The 20546-nt window shown below is 48.0% G+C and overlaps 2 protein-coding genes across 2 annotated transcripts in view; both read left to right on the forward strand.

Annotated features, from left to right (window-relative positions):
- LOC132586716 (espin-like) overlaps positions 1-19776 on the forward strand; it is a 124118-nt gene extending 104342 nt beyond the window's left edge. Inside the window, 7 exon segments of the mRNA XM_060258787.1 lie at positions 2894-2946; positions 2948-3019; positions 3021-3041; positions 4953-5231; positions 17688-17767; positions 18640-18651; positions 19247-19776. Of these exon segments, the coding sequence (XP_060114770.1) occupies positions 2894-2946; positions 2948-3019; positions 3021-3041; positions 4953-5231; positions 17688-17767; positions 18640-18651; positions 19247-19394 (665 nt within the window). The 3' untranslated portion in view covers positions 19395-19776.
- LOC132586717 (espin-like protein) lies at positions 7947-10163 on the forward strand. The gene is given in 2 exon segments (XM_060258788.1): positions 7947-9494; positions 9496-10163. Coding segments are annotated over 2 exon segments (1086 nt in total). The 5' UTR covers positions 7947-9053; the 3' UTR covers positions 10141-10163.
- Positions 19777-20546: the final 770 nt, after the last annotated feature.

Genomic DNA, 20546 nt, shown 5'->3' on the forward strand with positions numbered 1-20546 from the left:
ATGCAGAAAACTCACAAATACCTCCCCCTAAATTCACAGGATCTTCATCGCTGTCAGATGGCCATCTAGCCTCTGTTTAAAAACCTCCAAGGAAGGGAGAGCCCTCCACCTCCCAAGGAAGCCTGTTCCACTGAGGAATCGCTCTAACTGTCAGGAATTCTTCCTAATTTTGAGCTGGAACCTCTTGATTTAATATTAACCCATTGGTTCTGGTCCTATTTCACACCATCCTCTATATGACAGCCCTTCAATTACTTGATGATGGTGATCATATCACCTCTCAGCCGCCTCCTCTCCAGGCTAAACATGCCCAGCTCCTTCAAAACCTTTCTTCATAGGACTTGGTCTTCAGACCCCTCAACATCTTCATCGCCTTCCTCTGGACCCGTTCCAGCTTGTCTATATCCTTCTTAAAATGTGGTGCCCAAAACTGAACACAATACTCCAGGTGAGGTCTTACCAGAGCAGAGTAAAGCAATACCATCACTTCACGTGATCTGGACACTATACTTCTGTTAAGATATCCCCTTCCCATGCCCTGTGCTGCTGTTAACTGTGGTAGGGGTGATAACAAATATCCATATTTTTGGCCTCCCTTTTGGGGACTAACACCCCCTGTCTTTCTATTTCTTTCCTGATGTTTATCCTGCCCTTCTTCAAAGAGCTCCAGGCTGCATGGATGCGTTCTCTATCCCCCCTCCCCACACACACTGTGAAATACTGTTAAACTAAGGGATGGTGATTGCCCAGCGTCTCTCAGCAAGCTTCATGGCTGAGTGCAGACTCGAACCCAGTTCTCCTGGGTCCACGTCTGGAACTCTCATCACTCCACCATTGCTGCCTCCACCTTGAAGCTGCAACATGGGATTAAATGAAAACATTGGAGATCTCTAATGTAACATGTAGGTAGGCAGGCCCCAGATCAGTGCGGGCTCACAGGAGCGCAGCTCCTAAACTTTTCTGAGAGTCCCACCTCCTCCTTCTGAGAGTTCCACCCCTTGTCCATTGAATAGTAGGTGCAGCTGCATAACAATCCTCTGGATGAGCTCCACCACCTATTTTTCTACAAAATGACCCCTGTAGGTAGGCCTCTTAGGATTCCTTGCGACAGCCCTGAAAAGTTGTCCGGTATGATTTCTCCACAGTGCAGATTTGGGGAAGATGAGGGTGCAACTGAACGGCTAGCCCATGGCCTTTGTGTGACTTTGAAGGTCTCATGTTAACCAGGAAGTCTCTGATTCAGATATTTAGTTATGAAATGTTGCTTGATTAACGTCAAAAGATACAGCCTCCTCCGAATTCAGTTTTCTGGGGGTAATGCATAAAAAACAAGAGCCAGTCAAATGCAGAGAGAGAGAGAGAGGGATTCTGGATGAATACATACCCATGACCTGTTTGTGTTTTGTTTTGTGTTTTTTAAAGAAAGCAAACTGATTCACCGTTATGCGTTGTCGGAATGGCCAGAGACATAGAGCTGAGATACGTGATCAAGAGAATCATGTGATCAGGAGAATCATGTGGTGCTGCTCTTGCTGGTCTGTACCACTTCGACTGAAGGTGGGGGATCACATGCTTGAATACTTCCTCGTATTGAAAAAAGAAATCTCCCCTCGTAGAAAACTAGGATGACAGGAACTAAAGCTAGGCTATCAAACTCCCTGACATCCTAGCTTTCTGCTTGTTCTGAAATATTTCTATTCAGACATGCATTTCCCCCCTACTTCCTTTCGAAAACGGCACAGTCCGAGGAGGGCTGTTCCTTGTAATTCTTCTAACATGCAGTTTAGCTTTTTGCCTTTTCCCAGAACAACAGTGTTGTGAGTCTGTTGCAGAACCAAAGAGAATGTGCTTAGATCATTAGTGTACTGCTGGAAATAAACAGAACAACTCAAAGTTTATCTGAGTCCATATCAACTACTTTGAAATGAAGGCAGCCGACATTCTTCTCTCTGGTTCATTGGCACCTTAACTGATTTTTATTGATGGCTGTTTTGTCTAAGCCTGTGACATTGAGTGAGATTTGACAGAGACCTATCATTGCAAAGATAGTAAGTTGCAAAAAAAATGTTACAGGCATCTCTAAGAAGGATATTTGTGTGAAGAGGAGGGGAATCAGATGATTCAGGGTTCAAGGAATTTTGCTCTTTGAAATGATATCCTCAGTGCATTGTGGACTCAGAAAACAGTACTCCAGACTTTCCCTTCTCCCATATAGTCATCACCTGAAAATATAAAAATCCCCATAATGTGTGCCTAGGTCATTAGAGTACTGCAACAAATAAACAGAACAACTAAAAAGTTTCTCTGAGACCAGATCAACTACCTTGAAATGAAGGCAGCTGGTGTGCCTCTATATGAATCACTGTTCCTCCACATCACCTCCCTCTCCATTCCTTCCTTTTAGCTGACATTCTTCTCTCTGCCACATTTTGTACCTCCTGGTGCATGCTCAGGTGTTTGGGGTGCACCTGTGTTTGGTGCATACCTAGTGAGCCTCCCCAACCATGTGTCCGAAGGTGACTTGGTTTGCTGCAGTCATGCCCGAGATAAGCCACCCATTTTACTGATAACAGTTAATAATAAAATATTTTTTGTATAGTCGCCAATGAAGCACTTTAATCAGTGACTCGATGTAGAATTTAAGAGCAGACAAACCAAGGCCAGCCATATCAAATAATTCAACTGGAGACCAGCAATTGGAATTTAAGAGGGAGAAATGTGAGGAAAGGGGAAGCAGATCTGCTCGCCCTCTGACTCCAGACTAATAAGGTCTTGATCAACTCCTTAAGAGCCATACAGGCTCTGCAGATCAAGGGTTCTGAAGGACAGGTGTAGCTCTGGAGAATTTATTGGTGTTTTTTCCCTCTGCCCCACGCCTCCTTGTCTCTTGCAGGCACCAAGTCATTCAACATGATGTCCCCGACCGGTGACAATGCCGAGTTGCTGGGCCGAAATCAAGGCAGGGAAGAGCCTCAAGCCGACGCCCCAGAGCAAGGGCTTCACCACCGTCTTCTCGGGCTGGCGGCCAGGCGGGCGCCAACGTAGGTGACCGACTGGACTGGTCACTTGGCCCCCTTTTAGCCTGCATGTGGAAGGGGAGGGAAGAGGAAATGTGGTGATGGGGTGAATAGGGTGGGATGAGAGAGGGTTGCTTTGAGTTGCAAGGGAGAGTTGGTGCACAAAGCCTCACTGAATAGGATCAGCTCTGTCTGGCAGGAAGTGAAAACGCTTATCAACCAGGAAGTGCTTGGGATCTTGGAGGGGGGCACAGTGGAGGGCTTCTAGTGTCCTGGCCCCACTGGTGGACCTCCTGATGGCACTTGGGTTTTTTGGCCACTGTGTGACACAGGGTGTTGGACTGAATGGCCCATTGGCCTGATCCAACATGACTTCTCTTATGTTCTTATGAAGCTGCCTTATATCGAGTTGGGGTGCTTGGCCTATCAAGGTCAGTGCTGTCTAGTCTGACCAGTGGCAAGTCTCAGGCCTTTCATATCACCTGCTTGGTTCTGGATCCTTTTAAGAGAGGTGACACCAAGGATTGAACCTAGGGACCTCCTGGCTGTGAAGAAGATGCTCTACCACTGCACCACATTAATGAACCAGATGAGGGGAGATTATGAAGAAGAAGAAGAAGAAGAAGAAGAAGAAGAAGAAGAAGAAGAAGAAGAAGAAGAAGAAGAAGAAGAAAAAATTGGATTTCTATCCCGCCCTCCACTCCGAAGAGTCTCAGAGCGGCTCACAATCTCCTTTACCTTCCTCCCCCACAACAGACACCCTGTGAGGTGGGTGGGGCTGGAGAGGGCTCTCACAGCAGCTGCCCTTTCAAGGACAACCTCTGCCAGAGCTATGGCGGACCCAAGGCCATGCTGGCAGGTGCAAGTGGAGGAGTGGGGAATCAAACCCGGTTCTCCCAGATAAGAGTCCGCACACTTAACCATTACACCAAACTGGCTTATGGGGACTTTCCAGCAAGGTCACTAAGCTTTTGCTGATGGAAGCCTCTTTAAAAAAAAAGATTCCTAGTTTAAATTCCAGGAAATTCTCTGCCCATCATCTATTAACATATGACCATATTCATATATGAACATGAACTGAAACATGTCCTTGAATGCTTCTGGTTTGAGACAGAATTCAGTTTACTAAAGAGCAAGCGCAGACATCCAGAAATACACATCTTTAGCACCTGCCCACTTTGCCATGAGATTAGAGCTGCACTCACGGTAATTGTGCGATAGCAATAATTGCTGACTTGAGTTTCCTGTGTGGACAAGCCATCACAGTTGCAAATGGTTGCAATAGTCTAATAATTGTGCAATGTGTAACAAATGTGTTACAGTGATGCAGTCTAAATGTGTCCTTTCCATGTTGTGAATGCATGCCCGCATGTGGTGACAGATGGTCTTGAGCAGTGTTCCCTCTAAGCTGAGTTAGTGTGAGCTAGCTCACAGTTTTTAAGCCTCTGGCTCACACATTTTGTCTTAGCCCAGGAAGGATGGCCACAGAGCAAATTAATTTATGCAGTAGCTCACAACTTTAGTGCCAGTGGCTTACAAAGAAGAATTTTTGCTCACAAGACTCCACAGCTTAGAAGGAGTCTACCACAAGAAGAGCAAAATCCAGTTTGGGGTGGAATTTCAGTTCCAGCTCTATCCACAGGCCCATAGAAATGTGAAATAACAAGCAGTTAGATGTGGTAAGAACCAGCTGTAGATTTCGAGGGGGGGTGTGGAAATCCCAGGACTGCATCCATCTGTTGTTGGCTATTGTACTATCAGTCTAATATGATAGTCATTTGCAGCTGGATTCAGCTGTCTGAGCAGGGAGATCTAATTGCAGATGAGTGTTGTGGCTCAAAAGAGACTCAAAAAGAGAGTCACACTGTTTCTGGGCAGGCATCAGAGAGACCTCTTCCTCCCAGTTCTCACATCCTCTTTCTTCCTCCAATCCAGGTTGAGATTCCCAACTCCTCCCCATCTCCCACCAGGACACCGACTCCCCCATCCACTCCAGATGGGATCTCAGCCCAGAGGCCCGCCACTTCGCCCGAGCCGGTGGTCAACGGCTCCTTGCCCCCACTGGCCTCCTCGGTCCCAGCCGGCCAGGTGGATATCGAGGCCCTGATCCCCACCCACGATGAACAGGGGCGGCCCATTCCAGAGTGGAAGCGCCAGGTTATGGTCCGTAAGCTGCAGATGAAGATCCAGGAAGAAGAAGAGCAAAGGCGCAAGGTACACAAAAGAGGCTGGGGGAGCGGGGAGAAGCCAGCACGGTGTGGGGGAGCTTGCAGTGTGTTTGCTGTGAAGAAATCGCCCTGTGGAAATCCGACTCTCTTCCCAACAGGCAGTGACTACTGGTTGCTCTAGTGCAGGGATGCCGAACTCATTTGTTATGAGGGCCAGATCTGATATAAACGAGACCTGGTTGGGCCGGACCATGTTGGGCCAGGCCATGTGTATACCTATTTAAGATAGGGAGCAGAGATATACACTTTATAAAGGACACACACAAACACAATTAAATATTTTTAATAAAGAAAACTTAAAACATTAGCACTCATTGGTCTTAAGGTGCTTTTTCTGTATTTCTCCCATGGGATCCAGGGAACTGGGCAAAGGGAGCTCTGGCTCTTTCCTTCCTTCCCCAGGAGGGAGAGGCATTCCCCAGGAGGGAGAGGCACCTCAGCCAATAGAAGAAAGAAGAAGAAGATATTGGATTTATATCCCACCCTCCACTCCGAATTTCAGAGTCTCAGAGCGGCTCACAATTTCCTTTATTTTCCTCCCCCACAACAGACACCCTGTGAGGTGGGTGGGGCTGAGAGGGCTCTCACAGCAGCTGCCCTTTCAAGGACAACCTCTGCCAGAGCGATGGCCGACCTAAGGCCATTCTAGCAGGTGCAAGTGGAGGAGTGGGGAATCAAACCCAGTTCTCCCAGATAAGAGTCCGTACACTTAACCACTACACCAAACTGGCTCAGAAGCTCTGCTGTGCGATTGAGAGAACCTGAAAAGCAAGCCCTCCCTCCCCACGGGAGGAGCTTCAGCCAATAGAAGGAAGAGAGGCTTGACTTAGTAGCTCAGCTGTGCTATTGAGCAAGCCTTGCAAAACAAGCTGTGATGCAGAAGGAAACAAGAGAGAGAGAGAAGGAAGCAGATGACAGCCAGTTGCTCGGGGGCCTGATTCAGCCTCCAGGCTGCATGTTTGACACCCCTTGTGTTCTAGTGGCTCCCCCTGGTGGGCCAGAGGGATCCAGTGAGGCTCTAAGGCTCAAACCCAACTTGCTCTTTGGTTCTCACAAAATCTTCAAGCAGGGACTCTCCTTCTGCAGTCGGGATGGGGAGGGGTGGCGTTCTTGTCTGTTCTGTGCTCCATTGACTGAGGACTGTACCCATCTCACTTTATTCTCCTCTTCTTCTCCCAAATAACTTTTTAAAAAGAAATGCATCGTCTCTTGCCTTCCCCTATATTTTCTCTTCTCCCCACTCCCCAAGAAGCCAGATCAATTTGGTGCAGAGCTTGCATGTGAGAAAAGGCAGAGAAGCTTCAATGCTCTTTTGAAACGTACGTGAACAGGGTCCACATACGGAGCCTAGCCGCCCTGCAACCCACTTGATTTGGATAGGAACACGCACATGAAACTGTCTTATACTAAAGCAGACCATTGGCCAATCAAGATCCATCTTGCCTACTCAGCCTGATAATGGCTCTCCAGGTTCTAAGGCAAAGGTCTTCCACATCATCTGTTGCCTGGTTCTTTTTAACTGGAGTTGCCGGGAATTGAACCTGGAACCTTTTGTATGCCAAGCAGAGACACTTCCACTGATCAGGAGGCTGCCCCCTGAAGTGTGCTGTGCTCTCCTGTGGTTGTATATTGCCAGGCAAAAGAATGGCAGAGAATAAGTGAGGTGACCTTTACTCACCGTTTTGTTCAGATCCCTCATAAGGCAATTCAGGGTTCCTCAGGTATGCACACTGAAGGGCTTTTCAATTGTTGTTCTCAGGAAATACAGCAGGAAAATCTACTCTGTGGTGCACAGACTGGTGTGTTAGTTAGAGCACTGGAGTAGGACCTTCCGCTCTGCAGTGGAAGCAGTCTGGGGGGCAGCATCCTCACCCTGCCATGATCTTGGTAGATGTAGTTTGTTTGCAGCTGTACTGATCTGAACTCCAAATCCAAAAGAAGCACAGTCCCTTTCATTAGGACCAACCGAAATGACACAAAACGGTGTGCAAGCTTTCGAGTTTGCCAGAACTCTTCATCAGGTTGGATGGATGATCTTGGACAAGTCACTGTCTCACAGCACCCTGTCATGATCTTGATAGATGAAACACCTCTCTTCCTTGAATGAAACACCTTGAATGAAAATACCTATCTTACTTTTCTTAGCTTCTGCTTAATCTGCCTCCCCTCACAGAAAGAGAAGTATCTCTGCCAACCAAATTAAACGTCCATTTCCCTTATGTCCTCTGCACTGTTCTTCCGTGGCTGCCCTTTCACTATCTCAGAACACTCATGAACATTCTGTGTGTCATCACAGGAGCTTCAGCCAATAGCTGAGGGGCAAGAGAGAGTTCTGTAAACTACTTTCAGTGGCCTTCTAACTTAATCCATCTCTCCTCACTCATTTGTTTTTGTTTTTTTTTCTCATGAGAATTTTCTGTGTGCCGGAGGTTGGGGTGGTAGAGGAGAGATGGCATGCGTCTCCTGTGCCCTTTGCATGGTTTTGAGCTCTGTGCCATGGTGTGGCTGTCTCTAAAACGCGTTTAACCTGCAGTATGCACCAAGGGTCAACTCTTCAGGGCAAGAGTCTCTGCAACGATTCCCCAGCTCGCAGGCCTTCCAAGTTCTGACCTTCCCTGCTGCTTTTAAATTGGGTCCATTTGGCTAGTGAGAAAACCAAAAAAAGACATTCCCCCCCCCCTCAAACTTCCATTCCCCCCTGAACAAGATACTGCAGGAATAAATGCCTTACATGATCACTCAGTGGTGTAATGCGTGAACACCTCCCAGCGGGGTCTGCCGTTGAATCAATAACACCATTCTGTTCCTTGTGCGGTTCTCTCGCATGCCCACCACGTGAGCTGAAAAAACTGTAAGTGTCTGTCTCTACACCATTCCCACGCTGCCGACCCACCCTGTCTACCCCAGCCTGCATTGCCCCCCCACCCCCAGCTAAACACCCTCAACCAGCCTGGGCCGTTCCCATTACACCACGAGGGGACATGTAAGGCCGAGCGTGTGCAAAACAAAGGACTGTGTAGAGGCCGATCCTGAGGGAGACGTTTGCCCTCTGTTCTTTTTTCGCCCTGCCTCAGCTTCACTCCGGTAGCTACTACCCTCAGGAAGGCTGGCGATACTCCCATACCCACAACGCCATCCTCGGCCCCTTTGGGGAACTCATGACCGAGGAGGACATCCTCCGCATCGAGAAGCAAATCGAGAACCTCCAAGTGATGCACAAAGTTCAGAAAGTGGAGACGGAGCTGGAGCAGCTGGAGACCGAGCTGCAGCAATTGCTGCCTGTCTCCGCCGCCTTGGCCAACGAGCATTTCACCATCAATCCCAAGCGCATGCAGGGCCGAGCCGATGACCTCCCAGCCTGGTGCAGCAAGATCTCGACTCTCCTGAAGAGTATGGCCATCCTCCTGGCCACGCTGGGAGGCAAAGCCACTAGCCTGGCTGACATGGTGACGCCAGAAGGGCTGGAGCAGGCGGACAACGCCGTAGAGGCCTCACAGCGGGCCTCGCCTCCCTTGAAAGATGGCCCGGCCAACATCGCCCGCTCCCAGTCCTTCAGCTGCACCCGAGAGGAAGTGGAGAAAGAGATCATGCAGTGGGGAGTGTCCGTGAAGAACCTTAAGGCCAACTACGAGTTGCACATTCAGTCCCAGTTACCCAACACCACGTCTAGCCGAGTGTACAAACGGAAGCGATCTCTTCCGTGGGAACCGCACCATTTGCGTATAGCCGAGAACCCATCTTGGAAGAAGACTACATCAGTGGCATTGAGGGGTTTGGTGTGCTGGGGGAGGACATCCCTGCCCTTGGCATGGAGCCGCCCATTCAGCTCTCCCACGCCCCATTACTATATGGGGAAGTAGGGCCTCTCTTCCCCACACAGGGGAATGCTCAGTGTGCAGGAGGAGATCCCTTTGGGGAAGCTTTGTTCAGTCCGGACCACATGACCAGGAGTCTCCCGGTGCAGACCGAACTGAGCTGTGTCCAAGACTATATCGACATGCGAAAGGAGAGGATTGTCTACCTTTTCCTGGAGCACTGGAAGAAGTGGACCTTCACTGAATCGGACAAGCAAGCAACCCCCAAGAGGAAGATGGCTGCCACTCTGAGCGTCGATTCAGTCGAGGACCACAAAACGTACAACGGCGTGGACGATATCCTGTCGATCGAGTTGGGCAAGAAGCCCAGTGACGATGACCGGCTCTTGTATTTCATGAAGCAACGGCAAGTGGTGGGGAAGCTGATCGCGCACTTGGAGAAACATCATCAGCCAGGTGCCCACCAGGCAAATCCGACGCCTGAGCCGCACCAACATGCTCTACTGGCCCGAGCATTTCCTGCCCCATGTCAGTGGCACACCGGTGGAGTACGACAGCCTCACCCTCGACCTCTTCATGCTGGGCTACTTCCAGCTGCTGGAAATGAGCATGACCCGGGAAGAGCGCAAGTTCCGCCACCTCCTCTGCTACGAAATGTTTGACCGGCTGGGTAGCCACAGCTGGGAGCTCATCCGTCAGTTCCACAAGGTGGTGATGCAGGAGATCGAGGCTGGCAAGAGGGATTGGCTGGACGGCTTTGAGGACCTCAAGCAGGAGTTCTTTGGGGACAACTTGCAACCTGACGGTGCAGCCGTGGTGGAAGCAGAGGCGCCAGCAGAGGCGTGCCACCCTCCTGTCCTCTGCCACCAGGAATCGTCTCAGACCTTGATCAGCAGCAACCAAGAACCTGCCAGCACTACTGTAGATGAACTGGCCCCAACCCCGGCCCCTAAAAGTAGGAAGAGCTCTGTCCAGCTGGTTTCAGAGGTCGGGGAATTCAGCAACGAAGACATTTGCCGCTACATAGACCGTAGCTTCTCCTTTTGGAAGGAGAAGGAGGCGGAGATGTTTGACATCTGAGGGTTCCCCTTGGGTGGGTCGAGAGGGCTGCCATCTTTCACACATGCTGAGTTCAAGCCCAGTTTCAGCACCTTAACTTGGGGTTGGCCAATCCCAACCCCACCTACCTTGCCGGAAGGTCTTCCTGGGTGCATTCTAAGATAGCTGGTTGTGAGAGCAGGCCAGAAGTCACAATGGCCCTTGGCAAGGGCTTTCGCTTGCCTCCTTGGACAGAGGCGAGAGATCATGGCTGTGCTTTTGTGCAAGCTGGAGCTGAGCCCTGGAGGGGAATGCTTTCACCCATGTGAACATCTGAAGCTTCTAGAACTCAGAGTCACCCAGTGAAACTGATGGGTGGTAGATCCAAGTCCCCCTAAAGAAAATCCCTTCTTTCCACTGGTGTATTATTAGCTTATGTGATTTTCTGCCACCATGCAAGGCAATGGCTGAGGTCTAAGATGTTGGATAAATATGTGGAGGAAAGCACAGTTTGTCCATATTTGTTAACCACTATGGCAAAATAGCTATATCACCAGATGTTGGAGAGAAGTTGGTCATCTTCATGAGAGCTTCCTAGCTAACTGCCCGCTGCTGGGTTGGATGGATCAATAGTCATCTGACCAGGCAGGGGTCTTTCAATGTTCTTATAATGAGTCAGGCTTTTAGTTTATCCAACATCAGTGGCTGTGGAAGGGCTCAGATGGGGTTCTTTCCCTACACCCACTACCCAAGGCCCTTTTTAATAGATGTAGGGGGTTGGGACTTGTAGACTGTAAAACCTTCCCCAATTACTAGCAAGGTTTTGAGAGCAATTTCTCCAGAGTACATGGGATCCGTTAGGATCACATGGGGGAACATCGTCACATTGAGAGAGAGAGAACTGCGTACACTGATCAAAACCCAAGCAGTAAACTTTTGCTGAAGAGTAAAGCTAAAAATGTGAACCGAGATAAAACTTTGATGGGTAGTAAAAAGAAAACGGGAGAGAAGTTATCACCAATTATAATTACAAGCAGAGCTTTTACCAGAGCTGTAGCTTGTAGCATCTGGAGTGGAGGGAACATGGAGAACAAAGGGAAGTTTCCCCCCTCCAGCTTTAGTAGCTGAGAAACCAGCGCTTCCTTGGAGTTCTTTAAAGAAACTGTTTTCCCCAAACATAGTCTCCCTGCCATTACCAGCCTTCCTCAGCAATGTGCAGCCACAGTATAATGCTGGGCATGTTCTGGGGGATGCTGCCTTCGTTCATGTAGGGCAGTGGTGAAACCCAACTGCTTTGGCCTTGCCCCTGCATGGACTGAAAGCAATCTTGCATTGTGCCCTGCATTCCCAGTCCTCTACAGTGCAAGAGGTTCTTCAGCAAACAAGTCAGCATGAGAATTTTCCCTGAGTGTAAATGGGCTTAAAGCTGTATTTTGGGGTGGGAAAGAGAAAAGACGGCCAGTGTACTATAGTGCCAGCTCCCTAAGTAGCCTAAATTTAAATGAAACCAAGCTTGGTTCTCATGGCTGCTTGGTTTTAATTAATTTAGATGAAACCAAGCTTGGTTCATGGGGGATGCTTCAAATGAGTTACTCTGCCTTCTGTGTAGAGTACAGTTTTGGTTTGTAGAACAAAATAGGAGTCGATTGCACCTTTAAGACCAACTTAGTTGTATTCAGAACATAAGCTTTCGTGTGCATGCACACTTCGATATGTGGCTCTACTTACTGTACCTCATTCCTTGTCTGAAGAAGTGTGCATGCACATGAAAGCTTACGTTCTGAATAAAACTGTTGGTTTTAAAGGTGCAATCGACTCCTATTTTGTTCTACTACTTCAACACGGCTGCCTATTTAGTTTTGGTTTGTGTCTGCTATGCATAAACATCCATGTTTCTCAAGCATTTGATAACGAAGGCATTCGTATTTTGAATTAAAATGGACACATACTTCTCTCTTATGTATGAAGGGTGGGCTTTTATAGCCTTAAGGCTAAGAATCAACTACCTATAGGCTAGCCTGTCCTCCTGTGTGTTGCTGGTTGTGCCCTAGAGTTGAAAGGAAACCAATTCAGAACAGTGACTCATTCAGAAATGCTGTGGGCAGCCTTCTCCATAGGTAGGTACCTCTGTGTTGAAAATGATTGGTTGAATCCTATCAGATGAACAGAAGAGGTAGAAATACCCACCGACCCCCAAGTGGATGCATATTAGAAGGGAGGGAGGCCTGGACAGTGAATCATGCAGAGGCACAGCAGGCAACCTCCTTCCAATCAGTGCATCCATAACTTGTGTCATTACATGCCATTTCTCCAGGAATAAATCTTGTGACATAGGCTGCAATCCGTTGTCTCAGAGTGCGTTATAATGCCCAGATGATCAGAGGAGAAAATTCAGACAATCTATTGAATAGATTCTCTTTCCAGTTGGATGGGTGGCCCGAGGGATCCTGTTTGAGCTGGTCCGTTTCGTGATGTGGTTTATTTCTTCCCTGCACATTTCAAGTCCTCTTGTTGGCTTTTATTAACTTGAGCCACTGAAAGCCAGAGAAAGTCAAGCTGACTGTACAAGCAGATTTGGGGGGGGGGGGGGGGGGGTGGATTCGGGTGAGTTTGCCTGCTGGAGGCTCTTGTTTTCCGTGGTGAAATAAAAGTGTGTGATGTGTGGAAAGAACTGGCCGTCTTTATTTTTAACTGGAGGGAGCTTTGAGTCCATCAATACGTTTCTTGCACTGAATATGGAGGATTTAGTGAGGATTTGGGGGGGGCGGGGGGATGTAGGCGCATAGGAGGTGCCCAGAGCTGCTTTCCAGATTCTCAGGGTTTAAGTAAATACATAAGGGTCTTGTCGACGGACCCTTCTGTGTCTACAGATGTCAGTGGGCTTAGAAGGGCACAACTCTGCTTAGGTTGGCACTTCAAACCCAACTAACATGAGGAAGTGGGATAGTAAAAATCCATGTGGACTAGTGGCTTTATTTGCAAGAGTGCTTTAAAAATCTTTCCCCTTTCTTTTCTGGATGCTGCAAGCTTCATCTTGCCTGTGCTTTGGTTTCCACTGTACTCCCCATCCTCGTTAGTCGGCCAGTAGAATTCACTCATTGGGGGGAAGGTGTTGGGGGTGGAGGAGGTGAAGATTTATTCTTGATACAGTAAGCATCTTCCTTGCCCACGTCTCAGTCTTCCAGTCCTTGGCCTTCCGCTAGAACCTTCTCCAGGAAAACCGTATTCCTTCCTGCTGCAGAAAGATACCCTTGTTTGGCCATGCCACTCACTCTGTTTTCTTTCCTTACAATCGCCCGCCTGTCCCTTATCTGTCTCTTGCCTTTCCACCTACCAGGTCAAAGCAGTCTAGGTCAAATCTTTTGCAAGCAACCGGAGGAAGCTGCTTGAGACGGAGGCCCTCTTGCTGAGTATTCCCTGTTCTGACTGGCAGCAGCAACACACCTGTCTCGTGTTTCTCAGTACCTGCATCCTGAGATCCTTTATTTATTTATTTATACTGGAGACTGAACCAGGGAGCCTCAGCGTGCAAAGCATTAGCTGTACCACAGAACTATGACTCCTAAACTCCCCCAGTGGCTTCTCTGGGCTTAGAGCAAGGGTCATTGGGGGTGTGTGATGGGATAGTTGTGAATCTGTTGCATTGTGCAGGGGGTTGGACTAGATGACCATTGGTGTCTTTTCCAGCTTTTTTATCCAGGGCTTTTTTTTTGTAGTAAGAAATCCTTTGCATATTAGGCCACACCCTTCATATGTAGCCAATCCTTCAAGAGCTTACAAAGTCCTTCTTACAGGGCCTACTGTAAGCTCTTAGAGGATTGGCTAACATCAGGGGTGTGTGGTCTAATATGCAAAGGAGTTCCTGCTATTTTAAAAAGCCCTGTTTTTATCTCTCCCAGGCTGCTGGTGGTTCCTCTTACTGACTTTCTACCATTCTCTGAACCAGTCCTTGCAGGTATCCTGTGCACAACAGAAGAGAAAACTGTTCCTGTGTAACTCAGACCTCACCGTGTGTTGACTATGGGAGGGACCAGGGGAGAGATGGTGGCTCAGTGGTAGAGCATCTGCTTGGTAAGCAGAAGGTCCCAGGTTCAATCCCTGGCATCTCCAACTAAAAAGGGTCTAGGGCAAATAGGAATGAAAAACCTCAGCTTGAGACCCTGGAGAGCCGCTGCCAGTCTGAGTAGACAATACCTGACTTTGATGGACCGAGGGTCTGATTCTGTATAAGGCAGCTTCATATGTTCATATGACCATCTCCCACAGCAGTGGTGGCCTGAAGTGCCCCTTTGGAAGCTTGGCCCTACTCTGAGTCACCTTCTAGCCTCCCAAGACCTCAGATTCCTCTTGGCATTATCCTCTCAGGGCTAATACTCTTGAGAATTTAAAGCCCAACACTCCACAAAAGTGGAGCTGTAGTCCCCTCGTGCTCACTCATCTTTTCAACTTAAGCTTCTTGCCTTGGTGGGCTTGTCAGGTGATTGGCCAGCTCTCCTACTCATGCTTTCTTTGACAAGGAGATGGGTCAGCTGAGGACACCGTAGTGTGTATGGGCCATGTGGTGGATTGTGTAGTACGCTGGCCCTGGGGATTGCATCAGCTTGGCTATAACGTCTTTGCAGCGGGTAGAGAGGGCCCTTAAGCGCTCCCTGTTTCTCTCTGACAGGGCAGCAGCTGATACAGAAATGTGAGGCATCTCTCTGGGTATGGGTGATTCCCTCCATGCCAGGTCTGAATTCTGGATTGATCAATCATGAGCTTTATTGCATTAGCTCACAGCCTTCACAGTTAACACCGAAAATACCAGCAACGTCGGAGTTATAACTGATCTTTCTTCTGCCAATACAGTCTGGTAAAGTGGCTTGTCTTTTTCTGGCATTGCACAAACCACGAGAAAAACAATCAGGGTGTTATGCAAGTCTATCAGTGTACAGCGTTGCATAATTTAAAAAATTGTACCTCGAGGCGCTTGCACGTGAAATGTGTACTGAGGGAGGGGACTAAAAGTACTTGAGAGGAAAGTCACTGAAGACAGGTGGGCACAACTTGGGTTTTGCTAACGCAACAGAAGTCTCCTGAAATTGTCCCCAAATGCGAGAATGGAGTCCAAAAGAGTCTCAGGATGGGAGAGGCCGGCGTGGCTCTGGATGGTACGTTCTCCTTTCCTGAAACTTAAATGCTGCTTCCCCACCACCACACAGAAACACCAAAGCCGCTCTTTTCCAAGCAGTCCCTTCCAAACAGTTTCCCGACCCCTTAGTCCTCTAACTCAATAAAAACCTTCCCTTAATCTTCATGCTGAGTCATACAGGATCAGCGAGAAAAAGAGTGGAGGGCTTTGCAGATTACAGATATGGAAATAGATTGGTTCCCTTGATGATAAGGCTCTCTGGGTCCCTGCGCAGCGGAAGCAGGCAGGATTGCTCTTACCTAGAGGACAGTTCATTATTTTAAAAAAATCTCTTGCTGAGTCTGGCTGTGCTAGGCAGGGGAGCTCAGCCTCTGGGGAACTGCATTTATAAATAAGAGCCAAGAGAGTAGGAAGAGTTGGTCTGGTTAGGCAATGAAAAACCCTGTGCTGGGATGGGACAGTTACTAGCCAATAGGTTCCTGCATCACAGTTCTCATCTTTACAGCAAATTCAGCAGCTGAAGTAAGAGATTATGTCTTCCAGTATGGTTTATATTCCAGAAAATGACAGTCCTTTTACAACAGGAATCTTTTCAGGGATGGCGTTATACAGCTGGTTGAGATCCTGCCGAGCTGTGAAATTCTTCTCAGAAGTCCACTATGCTTTTGATCTGTAAAAGTCAAATCGCTTTCTCTCCTTGCCCTGTTAAGAGATCATAAGAACTTAAGAGAAGCCATGTTGGATCAGGCCTATGGCCCATCCAGTCCAACACTCTGTGTCACACAGTGGCAAAAAAAACCCCAGGTGCCATCAGGAGGTCCATCAGTGGGGCCAGGACACTAGAAGTCCTCACACTGTTGCCCCTCCCAAGCACCAAGAATACAGAGCATCACCGCCCCAGACAGAGAGTTCCAACAATACACTGTGGCTAATACCCACTGATGGACCTCTGCTCCATATGTTTAGCCAATCCCCTCTTTAAGCTGGCTATGCTTGTAGCCACCACCATCTCCTATGGCAGTAAATTGCATGTGTTAATCACCTTTTGGGTGAAGAAGTACTTCCTTTTATCCGTTCTAACCTGACTGCTCAGCAATTTCATTGAGTGTCCACAAGTTCTTGTATTGTGAGAAAGGGAGAAAAGTACACCTTTCTCTACCTTCTCTATCCCATGCATAATCTTGTAAACCCATCATGTCACCCCTCAGTCGACGTTTCTCCAAACTGAAGAGCCCCAAGCGTTTTAACCTTTCTTCATAGGGAAAGTGTTCCAACCCTTTTGCTGTAACCAGCTTGTGGATGTTCTACAAGCACAGGATTCTTTCTCCTCCCCTCCCCCCTCCCCGAAACAATTCAAGGCCCAGGACTTATCTAATAAGATCTGAGCCCAATGTTACAGCAATGCCGAAAGGAGTGCAGAGATAAGTGAGCCTTGTCTAGGTCTAGGCTGGAAGAAGTGGGCACACCTCAGTGGTTTAGGCATTCTTTGGTGTTCCAGTTTGTTTCAGGTTCTGAGGGTCTTGGTTCCAACCACCATCTGGATTTTGGGGAGTGGGGGTGACCATGAATCCTTCATTGATGCATTGAAGCTGTGGCATCCATGTTCAGGTCACTCAGACATATGCAAGACTGCACACTGTGTTGAGGGAGCCTTCCAAATGCACAGCATAGCTTGACGAACGCCAAGAAGCCAGCTTTTCATTCTAATGGCAGAACCAAGAATTCCCAGCCAAAGCAGCATCTCTAGGACAGTACTTGTTGGCTGCCCCCCCCCCCCCCCCGACGTACAGAAATCCCCTTCTGTGGTTTGAGCTGATTTTAAGTGGGTGTTTTCATCTGTGCCCTGTCTGGCCACAAGGGAGAGTGACTCTGTTGCTTTGAGAATTTTAATCAGCTGATCTTTTAAAACAGAAGTATCTTGGAGAGGGGGATGTGTTCAAACCTATTCCAGGGTCCCAGGAGGGGGTTACTAAAGAGGAAACTGGTCCTGCAGATGGGACTTGGCATTCAGCGCTCAGTGAAAATTGTAAACAGATTCTCCCTCCTTGACCTGAATGTAGGCGTTTTGGCCTTCAGGATAACAGTTTCCCCAGATCACGAGCCCATGCAGATGATCACCACACCTCTCCGAGTTTCTTTGATCATCTGTAGCATCTTTGCCAAAGACTTCAGGGGCATCAGGAGAACGGGTGCTGCCAAATGGGTGTCTGGATCCACCACTTTTCCTAAGCAGAATCCTGACGCTGATCGCCTCCCAAGTTCTGCCCATCTTTTTTGTGCTCTGTCAATAACAGAACATCAATTTCTCCGTCCTTCCCTTCTTGAACTCCTAACTCTTCCTACAAAGCTCACCTGGATCGGAGCTCCCTGCTGTTCCTCTTGCATCTTTCCCCCAGCTCTTCCACTTGTTCAGGCTTTTGTGGAAGAAAAGCCTCAGCTTCCCTTTGTTGTGTTGCAGGAGAGAGAAGAGGAAGCTCGCTTGGCCACGATGCCAGCCTGGCGGAGGGATATTTTTCGTAAGAAGATGGAAGAGGAAAGGTGAGGATGAAATGTTAACAAAAAGGTTGGCCAGTGGCCGTTCTGTTTGCAGTGGGCCCACCAGATGTGTGTACAACCTCAGCATGTGCAAGCTGAGTGGCTGTATTGGTGGGGACTGAAATCTGGCTCACCGATGCAGTATTTTCTGTGTCACCATGGAATAGTGAAGCATGGTTTCAAAGCAAGAAGGGAACTTTGGAGGCTTAGTGAGGGCAGCAGGCCAGGCAGTAGCATTGGTTCTGTTTCTGCAACCTCACACAGCAAAGCACAGCCCTTGAATACCTGTGGAGGAGTTTTGATGTGTGACTTTGGACAACAGCAGGGTTAATTTCTTATTGTGAACCTGCCTTGAGTGCAGAAATAATAAGTTGTGGCACGAAACAAGGGGTGTGTCCACCTTCCCATTCAAGAAGTGAATTGAGGAAAGGATGGGCCTTGAAGTCCCTGTATAGCCAGGGCAGTTGGTGAGTAAGAACCAACGTAACTTTGGTTCTGCTTTTTCTGGTAACAATATGCTGGGGTCTTGTATCAGGGCCTTTTTGGTGGTGGTCACCCCCACTAGATGAAATTCTCTCTCATGTTCAATTTGATTTCCAGGGTAAGATCTTTTTATTTCAGAAAGTGTTTTCATCTTTGAAATATCCAGGCAAAATCTATCTAGGGTGACTTTAAGCCTTTTTTAACCACTATTTTTAGTTATCTTTTGATTGCTGTAACTTTCGTACCTCCTGTAATTTTACTGCTACTCAATTTTAATTTCTCCATCCTTTACTGAAAGTTGTTTTCTATACTTTTTGAGCAATGTGCTTAAGAAGGGTATACACTTAAGACTCTCTGGCTCTTTTTTTTTTCTTTTCTCTTTTCGTTCACAGAGAGCAAAAACGGTGAGTCTGGATGTTTCGTGACTCTTAGATTGTAACGGTTGGTTGGAATTTGGAGAAAGACCATCCAAAAGCACCATTTCAGGTTCCGATCAAGTACTTTTGATGTGCGCAGATGAAACTGCCTCCTATGCAATCTGACCCTTGCTCCACCTAGCCCAAGTTGGTCTACTCTGACAGCAAACAGTTCCCAAAGATCTCAGGCAGGGACCTTTCCCGTCCTCTGCTTACTGGGATTGAAGCAGACAGATTTTGCATGCAAAGCCCACACTCTCCCTGTGAGCTCTGCGCTCCTCTTGCAGATAACATAAAATCTGGTTTATGGAAGAAGACAAAAGTCCTGCAGGTAAAGAGAGAGAGATTCTGATCTATGCATTTTGAGTGCGTGTGTGTGAGTGTGTGTGAGAAGTGCCGTCAAGTCACTTCCAACTTCTGGCGACCCTATGAATGAATGACCTCCCAAAGATCCTATTGCTTAACAGCCTTGCTCAGGTCTTGCAAACAGTGATCCACAGTCATTCATTCACCATCTCTCTGCTTTCGTGACTCCATAGGCGTTGCTAACCAGCACCCCCCTTCTCCTCCTTCTTTTGAGCAGGAAAGAGGAAGAAAAGCTAAAGCGAGAAGAGGAAGAGAAGGAGAAACAACAGTCGGAAAAGCTAAGGACTCTTGGGTACGATGAGGCAAAACTGGCCCCTTGGCAAAGGCAGATCATCCTCAAAAAAGGAGACATATCGAAGCACTAGGACTGGGGTGCTGCCCTCTCACCTGCTGGTCTCCTCTCCACCTGTGCATGGGGCCCCTTTGTCCTTCTAGATCTCAGACCCCCCGCCCTCCCTACGAGATGTGCAAGAGGGGGAGAGATGCTTCTGTCCCTTCCCTGCTTCTGGCCTGTCTCCCCTCTCAGCAATCATCCACTCCCTATACTCCCCCCACCTTCACCCCCAGTTGCTCATTTCTCTTATCCCTATTCATTAATTCTGTGCACATTTTACGATCATCCCCATTCCCTAAGGCTGAAGACAGTCTGAATGTTCTGCGTGGCAGGGGAGATCTGACAAAGCACCTTCACTGCCTTGAAAGTATGTGTACATTTTCCCCCTTTTCTGGAGTGAACTTGGAGAAGCTTTTTTTTTAAAAAAAAGCGTTTCTAGAAGTTGTCGGTAGCGCAGGCACAAATTGGTAACCGTCAGTGAAGTCACTCACTCCCTAGAGTAGTTTTGCATTGGTTTTAAAAGTGATTTTAATACCTTCATGCCATATACAGGACACTTTAAAATATGGGGAGGAGGGGATTAGGACTGTTTGCCCATCACCACAAGAGGGCAAGACTCAAACAGAAATGTGTCTGTGTGTATCCAGTGAAAACAAGCTATGAAACCAGGTTTGCACTGGGAGGTCACCCACTGTTAAGAAACATTGTGCCCATCTTCACCCTACAGCTGAATGGTCAAAGAAAGCTGGCCACGCGGCAGCTGTACTGATTTCAAAAGCCCATGGCTGGCACCGTTTCCACTGCTTATTGTCCAAATGTCCATCTCTATGCAATAAAATAATTTCTCCATGTTTTGCTGGTGTCTTAGCTCACCTTTTCCCAGGGCTCTCTGATTCTGCAACAGCACAGAACAGAATTTTGTGTGTTGTTTGTTTTCATTTAAAGTTTCTTAATGTTTTAAGCAGGGCTTTTTTTTTGTAGCAGGAACTCCTTTGCATATTAGGTCATGCTCCCCTGACATAGCCAATCCTCCTGGAGCTTACAGGGCTCTTAGTACAAGGCCTACTGGAGGAGGATTGGCTACATCAGGGGTGTGTGGCCTAATAAGCAAAGCAGTTCCTGCTACAAAAAAAGCCCTGGTTTTAAGTCTTTGAAAAAAATGTTTGCAGCGTGTGGCCGCTTC

Source organism: Heteronotia binoei, chromosome 18 (genome assembly GCF_032191835.1).
Source record: "Heteronotia binoei isolate CCM8104 ecotype False Entrance Well chromosome 18, APGP_CSIRO_Hbin_v1, whole genome shotgun sequence".
In the NCBI taxonomy this organism is placed as follows: Eukaryota; Metazoa; Chordata; class Lepidosauria; order Squamata; family Gekkonidae; genus Heteronotia; species Heteronotia binoei.